Source organism: Piliocolobus tephrosceles, chromosome 10 (assembly GCF_002776525.5).
Source record: "Piliocolobus tephrosceles isolate RC106 chromosome 10, ASM277652v3, whole genome shotgun sequence".
NCBI lineage: Eukaryota > Metazoa > Chordata > Mammalia > Primates > Cercopithecidae > Piliocolobus > Piliocolobus tephrosceles.
Genome location: NC_045443.1, coordinates 4,216,590 through 4,237,228, shown reverse-complemented (window position 1 = coordinate 4,237,228; position 20,639 = coordinate 4,216,590). Strand labels below are relative to the sequence as shown.

The 20,639-nt window shown below is 38.6% G+C and overlaps 1 protein-coding gene across 11 annotated transcripts in view; it reads left to right on the top strand.

Annotated features, from left to right (window-relative positions):
• Positions 1-5,737: 5,737 nt before the first annotated feature.
• PARP11 (poly(ADP-ribose) polymerase family member 11) overlaps positions 5,738-20,639 on the top strand; it is a 52,502-nt gene continuing 37,600 nt past the window's right edge. For 4 of the 11 annotated variants that reach the window (XM_023182952.2, XM_023182953.2, XM_023182947.1 and 1 more), the window contains exon 1: positions 5,775-5,974. Coding sequence is in view for 2 of the 11 variants with exons in the window: in XM_023182946.1 (XP_023038714.1) it covers positions 5,957-5,974 (18 nt within the window). In the remaining 9 variants the exon portion in view is untranslated. The other 7 variants (XM_023182946.1, XM_023182957.1, XM_023182954.1 and 4 more) reach the window with 5 other exon arrangements.

Here is a 20,639-nt window from a genome sequence, read left to right as displayed (position 1 = left end):
TCTCTCTCTCTCTGTCTCTCTCTGTCTCTCTCTGTCTCTCTCTGTCTCTCTCTCTCTGTCTCTCTCTGCCCTCTCTTCCACCTCACTCTTCCTTATCACATCAGGCATATTGCTGCTTGGGAAGCTTGTACCAGCTGCTCCCTCTGCATGGAATACCTTTTGTCTAGATATCTATTACTTTTACTTCCTTACATCCTCCAAGTTTCTCCTTAAATGTTCTCTTCTCAATGAGGGGCATCCTGAGTACTCCCAACATTCCTTGTCCTGATCTATGTTTTTTTTCTATAGTTCTTATCACCTTAGAACATACTATACAATGTACTTATTTATTATCTATTATTGTCTATCTCCACATGTCCCTACCCCAAGGCCTGCCCACCCACTAGCATGTAAATCCCATAAAGGCAGAGGCTTTTACAATCTATTTTGTTCCCTGATCTATTCAAGAGGCTACAGACAGTGCCTGGAACATGGAGGGTGCTTGCTAAATATTTATTGAATGAAGAATTGAAAGCTAGTTCGTATTAGATAATCTGTTGTAATTTCTTGACACCCCTGGGTGTGCTCATTAGAAACAGGCTAAACCTCGCACGTCTGGAGTGACCTAAGTCCAGCCAGTACACCTTTTGGCTGCCCTTTTCACCACCCGAGGCTTTTACTTTCCTCCCTCTCTCCTACTTTTAAAAATTATTTCTTACGGAAGTCTTTTCCTGCTTTCTGCTCTGAAGCTCAAAGCTTCTCACGCTCTTTTCTAAGTCATTTCTGTTGTCCCTTCCGGATCATTCCTATTAAGTCCTTTTTTTTTTTTTTTTACAATGTGATGACCAAAACCCTAATGTGGCATTCCTGGAAGGAAAGCCCCAGCCAGGAATGTCACAGCTCCAGAGTCTTTTCAGAATTCTCCATCCTCTAATTAGGATGGCCACACATCTCAGCTGCTGCTTTTGACTGCCGCTGTGAGCTGAATGCTGATGTCCATCATTGTGCGTAGATAATTTCCCGGAGCAGCGAAAACTAATAATCAGTGGTATTCTCAATAGAGCCTTGCCATTTAGTGTGGGTGAGTTATTTAGCACTCCAATTTTTTTTAAGGTTGAATTTAATTCCTTGTCATGTTTCCTAATTAGGAAGATTTGTGAGATTCATTTTGATTTTTTGAAAAATTCCTTTCCAGGAATGCTTATCTCAGCTTCGGTGAATGTTTCATCTGCTTATTTCACCTCTTAATTCCTGCTGGGGTTGTTAACGTGTCAGACTTCAACAGCAGGGCTGATTCTGGGGCTGCCTCATTGTTGGCTGTTTTTCAGATGAGGCTGGGTCTTTATATTCAAGGCGGATGGGCACAAATGCAGCTTTTTCTCCCCTTCCTCCCTCACCCTCTCCTGGCCCCCTTGGCTCTCCTTTTGCGCCTTCTTCCCATCTCCCACTTCTCCTGTCTGTCTAATCCGGCCTTCTCCCACATCCTTTCCTAAAGCTCCCCAAATTCTGGTTGCAAATGTGGCCTTTATGGACAAACAGTTATGATAATAACACTAAAATGACAGATAATGCTGTATCCTGCATCTCACCACTTACTCCGTTCTCTTTCTTCCTTCTGTTGTCTTAGAGGAGATTGATTTCTTTTCCTCACGAATTCACCTTGCTGCTCTGTTCATCCATTTACCTGTTTTCTCCGTCTGATGATTTTCATTTCCCCTTGGGAATTTCCTCCTAACTCTCTCAGCATTTGAAAACCTAACGAACTTCACGGGGTTCCAGGGAGGGCTGCCATCACTCATGATTCCTGGAACGGGTTTAGCGTGGCTTAAGACATTTCCACCCAGAACGCATGTAGAAAATATGAAAGATCAAGTAAAACGTTTAGTTTTCCTGAGAAAACTGGTGACTGTGGTCAGTATGCATAGTTTCTACTGCAGTGTCTCTTTGCCTGGAACTATGAAGCAGAAGGAACTATGATGATACATCCCCTGCGTTAGGCTACCTATCAGAGGAAATTGCAGGGATTGCAGGCAGAGAGTACAGTCATCTCTTGATATCCATGGGGAGTTGGTTCCAGAACCCTCCTCGGATACCAAAATCCTGGGATGCTCAAGTCCCTGATATTCAATGATGCATACAACTTACACATATTTGCATATAACCTACACATATCTTCCTGTATACTTTAAATTATCTCCAGTTACTTGTAATACCTAACAACAGTACAAATGCTAGGTAAATAGTTGTTGTACTGTATTGTTCAGGGAATAATGAAAAGAAAAAAATGTCTGTTGATGGTCAGTACCGACACAACCATCTATTTTTTTCCCAATATTTCTGATCTGTGGTTGGTTGAATGCATGACTGTTGAACCCATGGATATAGAGAGCCAGCTATAAAATGATATTCCCCCATCCCCAATTTCACTTCCTGCGATTTCAGTTTTCCGCTGTCAACCATCACCTGAAAATATTAAGTATAAGATTCAAGAGATAAATAATTCATATTTAAAATTGCATGCCATTCTGAGTAGCATAATGAAATCTCATGCCATTCCCTTTCTGTTTTCCCCAAGATGCGAATCCTCCCTTTACTCACTATTTCCATGGTATCTACAGGCACACCTTCTTTTATTGCACTTTGCTTTATCATGCTTCACAGATGTTGCTTTCTTTCTTTCTTATTTATTTATTTATTTATTTTTTTACAAATTGAAAGTTTGTGGCACCCTGCTCAAGCAAGTCTGTTTTGATTTTCTAACAGCATGTGCTCTCTTTATGTTTCTGTGTCACATTCTGGTAATTCTCACAATAATCCAAATTTTTCATTATCATTCTATCTGTCATGGTAATCTGGGATCAGTGATTTTTGATGTTACTATTAGAATTGTTTCAAGATGTTGTGAACCACACTCATATAAGAGCAAACTTAATTGATCAATGTTGTGTGTGTTCTGACTGCTCCATCACCCAGCCCTTTCCCTGTCTCTCTTTCTTTCCTCAGGCCTCCTTATTCCCTGAGACACAACAGTATTGAAATTAGGCCAATTAATAACTCTACAATGGCCTCTAAGTGTTTAAGCGAAGGGAAGAACACACATCTCTCACTTTAAATCAAAAGCTAGAAATGATTAAGCTTAGTGAGGAAAGTGTGTCAAAAGCCAAGATAGGTCAACATCTAGGTCTGTTGCACCAAACAGTTAGTCAAGTTGTGATTGCAAAGGGAAAGTTCTTAAAAGTGCTACTCCAGTAAACACACAATGATAAGAAAGCGAAAAAACTGTATTGTTGCTATGGAGAAAGTTTCAGTGGTCTGGATAGAAGATCAAACCAGCCACAACACAGCCTAATCCAGAGCAAGGCCCTAACTCTCTTCAATTCTGTGAAAGTGGAGAGAAATGAAGAAGCTGCAGAAGACGCTTGAAGCTATCAGAGGTTGGTTAATGAGGTTTAAGAAAGAAGAGATCTCCACAGGCCAGGCACGGTGGCTCACGCCTGTAATGCCAGCACTTTGGGAGGCAGAGGCAGGTGGATCACGAGGTCAAGAGATGGAGGACGTCCTGGCTAACGTGGTGAAACCTCGCCTCTACTAAAAATACAAAAAACTAGCCGGGCGAGGTGGCAGGCGCCTGTAGTCCCAGCTACTCGGGAGGCTGAGGCAGGAGAATGGCGTGAATCCGGGAGGCGGAGCTTGCAGTGAGCCCAGACAGCGCCCCTGCACTCCAGCCTAGGCCACAGAGCGAGACTCTGTCCCCCGCTCCCCCCCAAAAAGAATACCAACTAGCACCAAATGGGCACATGCTTGCCTTACTGCATTAAAGCTGGATATCCATTATCTTGTCCTGTAGTCTTAAACATTTTTCTGAGGTTTTGACCAATGCATCAAGAAGAAAGAAACGCCTTATTTGCAAGTGATAATGATTGTCTATGTACAAATTCAGAGGGATGAGCTGTCAAGTTGTTAGAACTAATAAGACATTTTTTCATATTGTGGTAGGACACAAGGTAAATAAACAAAAATCAATAGCTTTCCTAAATTACATCATTCACAAAAAAACTACAAAATATCTAAGAACAAACTCCCCAAGGATTATGCAAACCTATGTGATTTTTTTTTTTTTTTTACAGATTCTGATGCAGATCTGAAAAAAAATTTTTTTAATGCATCTAAAGATATAGAAAACAAGTATTTCTGAATGGAAAGACTCATGATATTGAAAATTTTGAAAAAGAAGAGAATTAGGAGAGAGGTTCCTTTATGAAAAGGCAAAATGTTAAAGATGTAATGATTATAACTGCGGCATATTTTAGGAATAAGCAGATAATTAATAGAGGAGAATGTTCAGAAACAGATATACACGTGTATGTATACCTATGTACATGTATATGCAAATTTAGGTTATAATTAACAGTGGCACTTCAAAGTAGTGAGGAAAGAATGGATTATTCAATAAATGACATGAGGGCAATTAGTTAATCATTTGGCAAAAATAATCTTTTATTAAACAATCTTATTTCCAAGAGTTAATTCCAAGGAAGTAAATGGACAAATGTGAAGAAATGCCTGTTGAAGCACCTTTTTTGGAATAGCGAAAAATAGAAAACCACACAAATGTCTACTCAGTAGATTATTTCAAATGTGTATATTTGTGTGTATGTAGTATACATAGAAATTATGGAATGCCATAAGTCTACTTTAAAATATGGCCAGGTGCAAGATGGCTCACACTTGTAATCCTAGCACTTTGGGAGGCCCAGGCAGGTAGATCACCTGGGGTCAGGAGTTCGAGACCGGCCTGGCCAACATGGCAAAAACCCATCTTTACTAGAAATACAAACATTAGCTGGAGTAGTGGCGCACGCCTGTAATCCCAGCTACTCAGGAGCCTGAGGCACAGGAATCACTTGAACTCGGGAGGCGGAGATTGCAGTGACCAAAGATGGCGCCACTAAAAGATGAAATAGATTTAAACTTAATGGAATGGAAGGATATCCACATAATCTTTAAAGTGAAAAAAAATCAGGTTCTAAATCTATAGGTATTCTTTGATCATATTTATTTTTTCAATGTGTAGAGGCATAGAAAAGTCCAGAAGGATCTATAATGAGCTGTTTTGTTTTCATTTTCTATGGGGTAGATCCTTTATTGCATGGAGATTATTTCACTCTGTTAGCTCTCTTTACATCAGTAGGAATACATCCTCATGGTTTTAAACTTCTTGACACTCTACCCTAGGTAAATATGCTCGCATAGAACTCTCTATTCACCGTATTATCTATAAATCATATTGCACTTTTTAACTTTTCTAAATTACTTACTTTTTGCTTTCTTTTCTAGATTATAAAATTCGTGAGGGCAGGGACCGTATGTAAAGGTTCACTTGTGAGCAAATAACCTTCACTTATTGAACTCTGTGTACCAAATACTGTGCTAAATGCTTTCAATAATCTCACTCTTAGGGAGATATTACTACCATCTCCGTTTTGAGGATGAAGATATTGAAAGATTATGAAGTTTCTCCCAAATGCCATTGCCAGGCCTGTGTGACTCTTGGCCGTTACACGGTGATCAATAAAAATCTATTTCATAGGAAAGAAATACAGCCAGCCGTGGCTTTAAGATCACTGGGTGCTGTAGTTGGACCAGAAACCCTTTAAACTCCTTCATAAGACAGATACTCGCAAGCCCCGCCCAGGACGACCGCCCGCGTGCGTACGGCTAAGCGTGCAGGGGCGGGGCGAGCTGTTGGGAGTGGGGCGGGGACAGCTCTGATTGGCCAGCGTCGGGCGGAAGTAGGAAGGTTGGGTGGTCTGTAAACGCTGGCTTGTGACAGGGAGGGGGAGAAGGAAGGCCTTCGTAAAGGTTGCCTCTCCGTCCCTTCCCTCCCGGGGACCCGCGGAAAAAAAAAAAATCCAACACCCAGGCCCCGCGGCTAGCCCCTTCCCACAGCCTCTCTCCGCTCGATTTTGTCACCGTTATGTGGGAAGCGAATCCGGTGAGTAGCCGGGCGGGACGGGGCGGGCCCAGTGGGCGGGGTTGATGAGAGAGGGGCGGGAGGGGACCACCGGAACTGCTTCCCCGCGCTGGCTTCAGTCTGGGTGTTGAGTTCCGGGACCGGAGTGCCAGGGCCTTTTGGCTTCTGCAGTCTGTACCTTTTTCAGCAGTGGAAGTACCTCGGTGGAGTCTCCAATGCGTTATTGTTTTCTTGTTACAGTTATTTATTTTACTTCCTGTGATGTTTCAGCCTCATGCCTTCACCTTTTTTTTTGTTGTTGTTGTTGTTGTTTTTGAGACGGAGTCTCGCACTGTCGCCCAGGCTGGAGTGCAGTGGCGCGATCTCGGCTCACCGCAACCTCCGTCTCCCGGGTTCAAGCGATTCTCGTGCCTCAGCCTCCCGACTCCCTTCACTGTTTTTTGAAACTTTGTGTTTTGCTTTTTAATTGGAGTAACTGGCCTTGGAACCTGTAGTCAGTCGTTTGCCTCAGGTTTACCTGCCAGTCCCATCCGTCTAAAGCAAGGGAATTCGACCCCCTTGTCTTGAATGGGCCTAAGAGGAGCCGTCAGTTCTCCTTTTCCCTTCTTGGTGGACAGCCGTTTAAAACTTGGAGTATGGACTGTTATGTTCTTAGATGTTTTCGTTCAGTGGACAAAGTGATGATCTGGGACATATCAACTGCAAGTCTGCCTTCTTCCTTGGTTGACTCTGGTATTTTCATTATGACTTCATGTATTTTTCTTTCCTTTGCTTTTACACATTTATTTATTTAAAGTGCAACGTAGGGGCGGAAAAGTATCATACGTTTCCTTACCACCCATTGTAAGGATCACAGCCACCGCTCCTTGAAGCAGAAGATAGGTTAACAAGGTAAAGCATAGCAAATCTAATCAGAGTTTTACGCCACTCGGCACTTCAGAGACCAGGGAGATCTCTGTTTTTATGCGTAGGACCCATGAAGCATAGACAGCTGTATAAAATGTGATCGAGTTAATAAACTGAGGGAGGAAACCCACCAAGGCCTGTTTGTTCAGATTCTTCTTGACCTTTCTGTGTATCATTTCTTCCTCCTACAGAGGAGGAAGGACCCTTGTGGAATGAGGGTCTTAGCGACCTACTATCAGGCAAGGTAGGTTAGAGAATTTCTTTATGGCCAATTCCTACAGAGAATGGCAGGGAAAGGTTACAGTAATAGTTCCAGTTTTTATGGCTTGCTTTGTAGGAGAGGGATTCTAGTTTCTATCACTCACCTTGGGGAAGAATAATTCTGGTTTCTGTGACTCACTTCAGGGACGAAAGATGGGCAGGAGACAGAAGGGTAAGAGAAGATCAGAGGGAGACTTTGCTTCCGAGGCTGCTGCCGAGGCCTTCCAATCTCTTTTAGTTCGGAGTACTCAGCATGGCAAAGTATCATACTTCTGGGTAGCATTTTCTGAACCCCAACACAACCCTCAGAGAGTGGGATCTATTTGCCAAGAATATTCTTCTGTTGTAATGGTTGAAACTACCTGGTAAGATGGCAGATGTACGGTATTTATAACTTAGGAGTTGACTGGAAAAATGGCAGAATCATATTTCAGCAAGTTGTTGGACTGAATACAGTCGTGCGCCTCTTAACAATGGGGATACGTTCTGAGAAATTGGTTGTTGGGTAATTTTTTCATTGTGCGAACATCATAGAGTGTACTTTGTTAAGCCTACTACACACCTAAGGCTATATGGAATAGCCTGTTGCTCTTAACCTAGAAATCTGTACAGCGTATTATTGTACTGAATACTGGAGGCATTTGTAACACAATGGAAAGTATTTATGTATCTAAACATAGAAAAGGTACAGTAAAATAAAGTATTATAATCTTTCTGTTGTATATGCAATCCGTGGTTGACTGAAAGCTTTTATGCAATGCATAATTGTATATGAAACATGCGAAACTACCCCAGTGCTGAGATAACTGCGTAAATTTACTTTAATGACCCCAATTTCCATATTTGCAATAATTTCCTATAATCAGTATTCTTCCCCTCTCGTTTCTGTAATATATTTCCAGATAAGTTAGAAAGTTTATCAGTACATTTCCCTACGGCCGGTTTTTTTTTTTTTTTACTTTTTCTTTTTTTTTTTTTTGAGACGGAGTCTCACTCTGTTGCCCAGGCTGGAGTGCAGTGGCGGGATCTCAGCTCACTGCAAGTTCCGCCTCCTGGGTTCATGCCATTCTCCTGCCTCAGCCTCCTGAGTAGCTGGGACTACAGGCGCCCGCCACCTCGCCCGGCTAGTTTTTTTGTGTTTTTTTAGTAGAGACGGGGTTTCACCGTGTTAGCCAGGATGGTCTCAATCTCCTGACCTCGTGATCCACACGTCTCGGCCTCCCAAAGTGCTGGGATTACAGGCTTGAGCCACCGCGCCCGGCCTTTCCCTAAGGTTTTAAGTTAAGTTTTTATCCAGTAGAAACTAGTCTGTTGGTCTGGATTTATTGGTTGCACATTATGGTTCCTTCTTGTGCATCATATAACAATAGTCATCATCTTAGTATTTTTGATTCATACATATAATACTCTCATCAAGCCACATTAGAGGAAAGTAATTACTTGTATTTGATTTTAGCAAAAATAATTTAGAATAATGAGAACGCGCTCTCTGCTTATATATTCAGTTTCACTATCTGTCATCAACAACCTGCATTTTGTATTTATATCTGTGTATATCTTTATGTAACTATATACTCCATTTTTGTTATCAGTCCTTCTTAATTTTTCTATAACAAACCCTTTAGCCACCCAAGTATATGTCTTACTCAGGGTTTTAAATCTTTCGCTATATTGTAAGCTCCATACGGACAGAGATTTTTCTCTGTTATTTTTCCTATAGTATCTTCAATTAAGAGAACAGAGCCTGACACATAGTAGGCACTCAATAAATATCTGTTGAATTCATGATGGTGGTTGGACGAGCATGGACTAAAGATAATTCTTTTCTCCTACTATGAATTTTCCCTCCTCCGTCACACATACATCGGAATTTGCTGTTGGATTATTTGTATGTTTGTGAGAATTATAAAGGCATTAATTAATGTCTTATATACTTGGTTTGTTACATCATTATCTCATTTCTTTGTAAGAAATGGGTTTTCTTTGAAATCACCTGTGTGATTTTGCTTAATTTCAGCAGAGCCGGCTGACTTTTGTTAAAAGTGGGGAACCCTCCACAGATCCTCCTACATTGTTCTTTTGTCACCCAAATAAGACATATTTATCTTATTGCTACTGTATTTTGTTACTACTAATAGTTTTTCTTCCTATGAGCATATGAATGCTATCGATAAGCACAATTTGGTTTTAAAAATCAACATTCTACTTGTGGGTTTCTCTAGTAATTTGTTAGTTTATTTTAGTTTCGCTTTCCTGGTTTCACTTACCACAATTTCAGTTACCAGAAGTCAGCTGCAGTCTGAAAATATGAAACGGAAAATTCCGGAAATGAACAATGAATAATAACTTTTAAGTTGCATACTGTACTGTGTAGTGTGATAAAATCTCACGCCATTGTACTCTCTCCTGCCTGGGGCCATGAATCATCCCTTTGTCCAGCATATCCACACTGCATATACTTTACCTGCCTGCTGGTCATATAATAACATATAATGGCACTCACTTATTTATTGAGCACGTATTGTAAGCTAGTTGGTGCGAAGTCCCAGGGATTACAGTGGTGAACAGAACAGACTAGGTCCCAACCTTTATGGGTTTGCAGTCTGGTGCAGGCAGGCAGACATTAAACAAATAATTATACAGATAACATTTAATGTGATAAAAAGATACGAAAGAAAAAGAGTACTGTGACAGTGTAGGGGGAGCTGGTACTAGAGTGGGCAGTCAGGAAAGGCCACCCTGTGAAAGTAACTTTATAAAAGTTACTTTATTTATAAAGTATTTATACAGATATTTATTGAGATCTGAAGGATTGAGCAAGCATTAGCTAGGTAAAGGTTGGCTGGAAGGTGGGGAGAGCTGTGCAGACAGCAGAGATAGTGTGAGCAAAGATCCTGAGGCAGAAAGGAGCTTGGTGCTTGAGAAAAAGAGAGAAGCCTATGTGACTGGGACACAGTGTGCCAGAAGACAAGCCCAGGAGGTGGGAACCAGGCCATGCATGGATTTGTGGCACATGTTTAGTATTTTAAACTTTATCCTTAGAGGAGTGGTAACAAATTGAAGGAAGTGTCATGAACATATTTATGTTTTTAAGAAGATTACTCTGGCTGCTGTATAGAAAATGAGTTTATGTATTAGAAAATATGGTAGACATAATAATGACCTCCCAAAGATAACCACATCTTAATAGCCAGAATCTGTGAGTATGTCGTTACATGGCAAAGGGGAGGTGATTAGCTAATTGGTTAACCTTAAGATAAAGAGATTATCTTGGATTATCAGGGGGCGGGGGAGCCCAAGGTAATCACAAGGGTCCTTAAAAGTAGAACATGGGAACAAAAGACATGGAGTGACTATGGAAGAATGGTCAAAGAGATACAACATGGCTGGCTTTGGAGGTGAAGGAAGGAGGTCACAAGCCAAGGTATGTGGGTAGCTTCTAGAAGCTTGAAAAACCACAGAAATAGATTCTCTCGTACAACCTTCAGAAGGGAATCGAACTCAACTTGATTTTAGCCTATTGAGATGCATGCAAGATTTCTACAGAAATGTAAGAAAATAAATTAGTGTTGTTTTTAAGCAACTGCGTTTGTGGTAATTTGTTCTAGCAGCAAAAGAAAACTAATACTGAGGGGGATAAGAGACTGTAGGAAGACTAATAGGTTATAGTATAGTCCAGGATAGCGATGAAGGTGACTTGGACTATGTGGTGTGACTATGAAGTCACCTATGAAGGTGATTACTAAGTGGGGAGAGAGAGAGAAGATCAATTCAAGCTGCGTCTTAGATGATGACTTAGCTTTCTGGCACAGGCAGCCAGGAACAAGATGTTTTTACTGAGCTTGGAAAAGGGAAAGCCATGTGGAAGATAACAGGAGTTTTTTTTTTAACTCACTATGTTTAATGTGCTTATGAGGCATCAAGTAGTAAAGTTTGGAAGGCAGTTGTTTAGGTAGGTAAGTCTGGAGCTCAGAGAAGGCTGGGCTGGAAATTGAAATTTGAGCCTCAGTGTCAATAGATAGTCTGTCGCCCAGGCTGGAGTGCAGTGGCATGATCTCGGCTAACTGCAACCTCTGCCTCCTGGGTTCAAGTGATTCTCCTGCCTCAGCCTCCTTAGTAGCTAGAACTACAGGTGTGCACCACCACAACTGGCTAATTTTTGTATTTTTAGTAGAGACAGGATTTTACCGTGTTGGCCAGGCTGGTCTTAAACTCCTGACCTCAAGTGATCCACCCACCTAGGCCTCCCAAAGTCGTGGGATTACAGGCGTGAACCACCATGCCCAGTGCCCATTAAAACAGTGTTTTAGAAATTAATGTTTTTATTATCATTGAGAAGGATGATTTTTTTTTCTTACAAAGTACTTGTATCTAATTTGATGATAGATAGTTTGAGATGAAGGTTAGACCACATTTTGATTACTGTATATGTCTACTAAATTAGGAAATGTTATGCCACAGTTATAGATGATCAGGAATTGAAACTTGTGTTTGCTGGCCCTGTCAGATGTTTTGGAATATCAAGGTCAAACACAGACTGAGAAGTTATTGGAAGATTTCTCCCTGAAGATATCTTGTGCTCTTTCAGTTGCTCGATTGACAAGCCTATAATATTAGGGTGAATGTTTCAACCAGCCTGAATGTTTGAAAAATAGTAACAAATGGATTCTTAAGTCATTTTCTGACTTCTTCAGTATCTGGAAAGTATTTTCCCATGTTTTGTTTCAACATTTAGTCATGTTCTTTATACACACAATAGTGTAATCAGTCTCACTCTCTGATGAGTGACGAAAACCATCAGGTTTTGGGAAGGAATCACATCCTAGCAATTGAGCCATTTGCAACATAGCTTGGTGACTTTGAAAAATATATCTTATTCTCAGCATTAAAAATCAGGGTATTTTGGCCCTGAAGTAGTAGGTTCACACTATTTAAAATTCTAGATATATCTCTGCTATTCTCCGCTTAAGCAGGCCTTTAGAAAACAGAATTACTTTTTGGTATTGTCAGCATTATGAAGAATTTTTTTTTGTTTTTTTAAATCTCATCCCTCATTTCAGAAACTTGTCAGCACCTTTTTCCTTGACAGCCAGCAAACTTGCGTGGGAAGAATAATCTTGCAAACGCTGCCATTTCCTTCTGCAACATCTGAGAGCACGTACTCTGAATAGTCAATATTTGATGATGTTTAATTTCCATTATTTCCTTCAACACTCAGTTATAATCAGGAGGCGTATTGTTGACTCCTATTGCATATAAAGAATATTTTAGTAATATAACAGTGTATGTTTTTGCTGTTTGTATACTTCATGCTGTGTCAATTTTGAATGTCTTACACCTTTTTCAACTTATGTCATAGCTCACAAAAGTATCATTGTCTAAATAAAAACTGTCTTCCTTGTACTATAAGTTTTCACTGATATGTAGAACAAAAAGTTGTTGAGTACTTTTACCTTATATACTATATATGTGTCAAGCACTGATTTATATTTTCTCCACAGGTAGTTTGTCCAATTGTAAAACAAAATATATGCTGAAACACTCACGTGATAGTAATTGCTCTCCTATATTTTGTTGCATGACAATATAAGACATTGAATAGAATCATTTAATAGAGAATTTTGGTCAATAGCTTGTTTCTTCTCAGGCAGTAAATTTGAATTGACTAGCTTCTCAGCAGTATCAAGAATCTTTACCTGTTTCAGCTGAGGAATGTGTCTTTTCTCTTGATTTCTTCTTTATCCATATCAACAAAGCAAATGGACTTTGTGCTTTGTGTGAAAATAATCTGAAAGTTTCCTTGAGTTTTATACTACTATATTTAAGTAAATGCTAACTATGGCTGATGTGAAATGTATCAACAGAGTGAATATAATGGAATATTATAGTGAATGGTAACTTTAAAGAAAATAAAGTGATTTTTCATGCAGATCATCATTAATCTTACATTTCAACTTTACAAAATGTATGTTGACAAATTTATTTCATTACTTTGCCCCTGAAAATGCCTGTGAATGATCTCATAATCCCTGAGGACCATCTTTTGAAGATTCTGAGAGAAAACAAGAAGGGCTAGGACTGAGCCATGAGGAACTCTAAAAGTTACAAGCTGAGGAGAAGTCAAAGTGAAAGGAGACTGAGAATTTATGGTCAGAAAAATAAGATGATCTGAAGAGTGTCATATCATAGAAACCGAGAGAAGAGTGACTCAGGACAGAGGATAAACTGTGAAATGTTACCGTGACATAAGTAAGATGAGGACTGAAAAGAGCGTAGGATCTAGTAATGTGAAGTTCATTAGACATCCTAGGAAGTATCTTTTGTTTGTTTGTTTTTAAGTGATGATGGGTGGGAAAGGTTGGATCAACTAGAAAAGTTAAATTGGAGTGAGTGATAACATAGAAAGCGAAGAAATAAACATATTATGTAGGCAGAGTTACAGTTAATAAGCCACCAAAGGAGACAAGATGAAATCCTAAAAGCACCCAATCTGAAAGAAGATAGAAAAAGAAGAAAAACAGAACAAAAGACAGGTGGGACTAAAAAAAGAGAAAAAAAGCAAATAACAAGATGGTAAACTTAAAGCTAGTCATATCAATAATCATGCTACATATAAATGGACCAAACACTCCAATTAAAAGACATAGATTTTCAGACTGGATTAAAAAAAAACAAGACCCAAGTATAAGTTATCTGTAAGAAATACACTTTGAATATAAAGACATGAATAGAATAAAACTGAATAGAGAAAGATACACAGTGCTAACACTAATGAAGAGAAAGTGTGAATGGTGTATTATTAAGGTAGATTTCAGAGATAATGATATTATCAAGGATAAAGAATGATAAAGAGAACAGGATCAGTTAACCAGAAACAATCCTGGATATTTTAGACATCTAATATTAGAGCTTTAAAATACATGAAACAAAATCAACAGAATAACAATAAGAAATAGAAAGATACCCAATTATACTGGAGATTTCAGTAGTTTTCTCCAAATAATTGATGGAATAAGTATATTGAAAATGAGCAACAGTATAAAAAACCTTAACACCACTATCAACTAACTTGATCTGCTTGGCATTTATGGAACAGTTCACCCATCAACAGCTGAAATACATGGGTTTTCTTTTTTTCCAACTACATAGAGTGCATGTAGAAAGATATACCATATTCTGGCCCATAAAACATGTCTCAGTACATTTGAAAGAATTGAAGTCATGCAAGATGTACTTTCTGACCTAAATGGAGTTAAGTTACAAACCAGTAACAGAAAGATCTGTAAAATTCCCAAGCATTTGGCAAATAAATAACACTTTAAGGTAACCCATGGGTTAAAGAAATGAAAAGAGAAATAGAAAATATGAAAACACAATATATCAAATTTGTAGATGGTGCCAAAGCAGTACTTAGAGGGAAATTTGTAGCTAAATTAATGGCTGTATTAGAAAAGAAGAAATGTCACAAATCAATAATCGCAGCTTTCTAAGAAACTAGAAAAAGAAGAGGAAGTTAAACAGGAGCAAGGAAATAAAGGTTAGAGTGGAAATCACTACAACAGAAAACAACAGTGAAAATCAGTGAAACCGAAAGCTGGTTCTTTGAGAACATCAATACTATTAATAAGTTTCTAGCCCAACAGATCAGGAGAAAAAGACAAATTACCAATATTAAGAATGAGAGAAGTAACATCACTACATATTCTAAAGACATCAAAAGGATAATAAAGAAATGTTATGAACAACTTTATATCAAGCACTGTGACAACTTAGATGAAATGGACATATTCCTAGAGAGACATAAACTACTAAAGCTCACTGAAGAAACAGATAACACAAATAGTGTAACATCTGTTAAAGAATTTGAATTTGCAGGAAAAAAATCGTTCTAAAAGAAAATTCTAGGTCCAGATGGTTTCAGTGGTGAATTCTACCAAATATTTAAGGAAGAAATAATACTAATTAACATAGTTTTAGAAAATTGAAGAGGAGGTAATATTTCACAGTTCATTTCATGAGGCTGTCATACCTTTATTTCAAAACCCATCATAGAAAACGACAGACCAATATCCTGCACGAACATATGTGCACAATTTTAAACAGAATTTCAGCAACTCAAATCTAACATACATAAAAGGATTAATACATCATGACCAACTGGTGTTTCTTCCAAGAATGCAAGGTTGGTTTAATATTTGAACAGCAATCAATGTAATTCACCAGGTAAACAAACTAAAATGAAAAGCTATATGGTGATTCCAGTACACGCAGAAAAAGCCTTTGACAAAATCGAATATCGACTCCTGATTAAAATTCTCAGCAACCTAGGAATAGAAAGGATCTTGCTCAACCTAACGAAAAGTGTGTGGAAGGGGGTTAACTCAGCAGGCTGGGGTTGTTCAAACCTTGCCCATTCTTAAGCTTGTTTCCATGACTGTCCTTTGCTCACCTCCAGGAAACTAAGCTCTTGAAATTTTTTGTCTGAATAGTGTATTTGCATGCCTGAGTCCTTGAGCTGTGCTATACCAGTTTGTCCAGATTATTTATACTAGCAATGCGGTTTATGGTGAAGACCTGCTTTCCCTCTGGGAATCTGGAACTTCAGTAACAGGTCAGTCACACAGGTGCTGTTATGTTTACATGACTGATACCCAGTAAAAACCCTGTACACTTTGGCTCAAGTGAACTTCCTTGGTTGGTAACACTTTGCACGTATTGTCACACATAGTTGGAAGAATGAAATGTGTTCCATGTGACTACACTGGGAAGGGACACTTGGAAGCTTGTATGTGGTTTGTCCTAGACTTCACCCCATGTGCTTTTCCCCTTTGCTGATTTTACTCTATGTTCTTTCACTATAATAAAGTGTAACCGTGAGTAGAGCAACTTTTGAGTCTTGTGAGTCCTAGCAAATCATCAACCCTGAGGGTTGTCTTAGGGACCCCTGACATAAAGGGCATCTTCAGAATACCTTTATCTAACACCTTAATAGTGAAAGACTACTTTCTCCCTGAGATCAAGAACAAGGCAATGATACCCATTCTTTATTCAGTATTCTACTAGAAGTTCTAAGGAAAAAGGAAAGGAAAAAAGGCATCTAAATCTTAGAAGAAAGAAAGAAAGCTGTCTTTATTCAGATGATATGATGCCTGTGTAAAAATCTGATGGAATCTTTAAAGAGCTCTTAGAACTAATAAATGAGTTTCATAAGGTTGTAGATACGGAATTCATATACAAAAATCAGTGTATCTATAAGCTAGCAATGTATAATCAGAAATTGACTTTTGAAATGCAGTTCCACTTACAGTACTGTCAAAAATGTGAAATAAGTAAGCCTGAAAGTAGCATAAAAGATTTGCAGTATCTGTACATTGAAACTTACAAAATATTCTTGAAAAAATTAAGACCTAAATAAGTTGAGAGATATAATTTATTCATGGGTTAGAATACTCAATATTGTTAAGATGCCAGTTTTCTCCAGACAGATTGATAATTCAGTGCAATGCCAGTAAAAATAAAATCAAAGGACCTAGAATAGCCAAAGCAATTCTGAAAAAGAACAAATTTGGAGAGCTAATGTTACCTGATTTAATGATTAAGTGTGAAACAACAATAATCAAAATGATGTAGTATTGGCATCAAGTTAGGGAAGTTAATTAATGGAATGGAATAGAATAAAAAATAGGGCCACAAACACATGAGTTTTTAAATAAAGGTAAGATTCAGTGGGAAAAGGACAGTTTTAACTAATGATGCTGAAACAATTGGATACCCATATGCAGAAAAATGAACTTCACTCCATACTTTGCTATACTATAAAAATTATATAGTATATAGTATATAAAATATATAGTCTATAACTTATATAGTATATAAAATATACTAATATATAGTATATAAAAATTTATATACTATAAAAATTTACTAAAAATGGGTCATAGACCTAAATGCAGAATCTAAAACTACGAATTTCCAGGTGAAAAAAATATGAAAAAAAAATATATTTTTTTTATTTTTTTGAGACAGAGTCATGCTCGGTTACCTAGGCTGTAGTGCAGTGGTATGATCATAGCTCATTGTAACATTGAACTCCTCGGCTCAAGCAATCCTCTTTCTTGTCTCCCAAGTAGCTGGGACTACAGGTGCGTGCTACCATGCCCAGCTAATTTTTAAATTTTTTATAGAGATGAGGTTTTGCTATGTTCCCCAGGCTAGTCTCAAACTACTGATTTCAAGTGATCTAGTCTAAAACTCCTGGTCTCAGTCTTCTGGCTGCAGTCTCCCAAAGTGCTGTGATTACAGAGATGAGCCACTATGCTTGACTGAGCAAAATTGCTTTCAAATTTTAAAATTTGTATTTCTCTAATGACTAATGATGTTGAACATCTTTTCATGTATTTTCCATCTGCTTGTTTTCTTTGGTGTAGTGTTAGCTAGCATTGGTTAGGCATGGGGTCTCGCTTGGTCGCCTAGACTGGAGTGCAGTGGCACGATCTCGGCTCACTGCAAGCTCCGCCTCCCAGGTTCACGCCATTCTCCTGCCTCAGCCTCCGGAGTAGCTGGGGCTACAGGCGCCCTCCACCACACCCCACCTAATTTTTTTGTATTTTTGGTAGAGAGGGAGTTTCACCGTGTTAGCCAGGTGGTCTCAAAATTTCCTGACCTCGTGATCTGCCCACCTCTGCCTCCCAAAGTGCTGGGATTACAGGCGTGAGCCACCGCACCCGGCCTACATCTGCCATTTTACTTTTTGTTTTCTATTAAATTTTTTTCAAATGTTGAAATATTCACCTCTATATAATAATGTATCTTGGAGATAGTACCCAATTCTAAACATGAATTTATTTATGTTTCATATACGCCTTATACACATAGTTCAATGGTAATTTTATATAACATTTTTCATACATTTGTGCGTGAAACAAAGTTAGTATACACTGATCCATTAGAATGCAAAGATGTCGTATCTCTACCACCCATGTGGACAAATCTGTGATTTGGCATTATCATTTCTGACTGAATTTACATGCTACCAATAAGCATTCGTTTTCTTACATTATTCATACATAAGTTCTTTTTTTTTTTTTTTTTTGAGACAGGCTGTCGCCCAGGCTGGAGTGCAGTGACATGGTCTTGGCTCACTGTGTCACTGTGACCCCCAGCTCCTGGGTTCAAATGATTCTCGTGCCTCAGCCTTCCAAGTAACTGGGATTACAGGCGCACACCACCACACCAGGCTAATTTTTGTTTTGTTTTGTTTTGTTTTTTTTAATAGAGTTTCACCATGTTGGCCAGGCTTGTCTTGAACTCCTGACCTCAAGTGATCCACACACCTGGGCCTCTCAGGGTGCTGGGATTACAGGCGTGAGCCACCACACTCAGTCTGAATATTCATACATAAATTCTTAACAGTAAAAAGTATGACATGCATTTAATATAATAAAAAAATAATGTGTTCAGGATAACTAAGCAGTGCAATAGCATAACCAGAATATGTTTATCAGATGTTAAACAATAGCAGCTGCAAACAGTGGCAAGCTTTGTCTCCACCTGTGATGCTGTGTCTTGATTAAAATGTTCCTGTACACTGTATTTTTTGACTTTAGGTAAAACATCAGAAGTGATTGAGGGACCAAGTAGTGGGTCCTATAGAGATGAGGAAGCATTTTGCTGAATGGCTTTTAAAAATGTTTCCTTTAGAGTCATCTACCTCATTAACAATGGTTTTTGTCTTAGAAATCTTTCTTTGATGTTATAAATTGACATGAATTCTTGTTTGGTGTGAATGCACACTGCTCCAGACCTTTAGTAATCTCATCACATGTTTTATCATGTTATCTACAGCCACTTTCTCTGCATTGTTAATGTGATCTTCATCACTGGTTATCAAATCACCTTGATTCAGAACCATTTTAACTATTTCACCATTGATACTGAATGAACAACTGGAGCCTCGTTATCAATGTTAGAAACATCTTCGATATTCACTTCTTCCAGCTTACCGATAGACTCTGGAGGTACATTTTTTGCATATGTAAGGAGGTTGTACATCTTTTTTTTCCCTTGGATGATATACAGAATCCTTTGAAATCACCAATTGTTCATCATCAACACTGAACATAGTCACAGGCCAGAACGACTATGTCTTCAGTCATTGTATTCTGAGTGTTGGCAACTGCATATATGGCATCCTCCATGCTAAACTGCTTTTGAAAACTTTCTACACCCATATTTCTGTTCACTATTACTAGCATGCTATTCAAGAATATATTTTTATATTTACTCTTTATTGATCTAAGGATATCCTGGTCACATGGCTTAATTAATGAAGTCACATTTCAGGGAAAGCACATGGTGTAAACATTTTTTTTTTTTTATGGGAATTTCAGCTGGAGGATGAAGAGACCAGTTGTCAAGGAATAACAAAATCTTACAGTTCTTACCCAGTCCAGCTTCACTGCAGTAAGCATGAGCCACTAGTACAAAATGTTTGTGAAACTAGTCAGAAAAGAAGTTTCTGGTGATGCATGCCTTTTCTTTTCCCTTTTTTTTTTTTTTTTTTTTTTTAAGCATAATAGTGGACTGGTAAGAAATTCACTCCTTGAATACAGTGAGAACATGAGGTTTTGCCTGTCAAAGCAAATTTACACTTATATGTGTATTAGCATATCCCAGCACAGTTATTCTGTCCTTGGCATCTTTAATTCCTGTAAGGGCCATCTCAGCAGCTGTAATTGGTGTCTTTCTGGGACAATAATGTCAAAACAGTGATGTTTCATCAGCATTATAGACTTATTCTAGTGTCAGATGTTTATTAGCAATGACCTTGGCAAACTCATCAAAGAATTTCTCTGTTGCTTCGTGATCACCATGTTTTATCCCTACATGTCTTTAAAAATTTAATGCTGTATGTTTTTTTCTTATTATTATACTTTAAGTTCCAGGGTACATGTGCACAATGTGCAGGTTTGTTACATATGTATGCATGTGCCATGTTGGTTTGCTGTACCCATTAACTCATCATTTACATTAGATATTTCTCCTAACGCTATCCCTCCCCCATTCCGCCACCCACAGCAGGCCCTGGTGTGTGATGTTCCCCACCCTGTGTCCAAGTGTTCTCATTGTTCAGTTCCCACCTATAAGTGAGAACATGCAGTGTTTGGTTTTCTGTCCTTGTGATAGTTTGCTCAGAATGATGGTTTCCAGCTTCATCCATGTCGTTGCAAAAGGACATGAACTCATCCTTTTTTATGGCTGCATAGTATTCCATGGTATATATGTGCCACATTTTCTTAATCCAGTCTATCATTGATGGACATTTGAGTTGGTTCAAAGTCTTTGCTATTGTGAATAGTGCCACAATAAACATATATGTGCATGTGTCTTTATAGTAGAATGATTTATACTCCTTTGGGTATATACCCAGGAATGGGATCGCTGGGTCAAATGGTATTTGTAGTTCTAGATCCTTGAGGAATTGCCACACCATCTTCCACAATGGTTGAACTAGTTTACA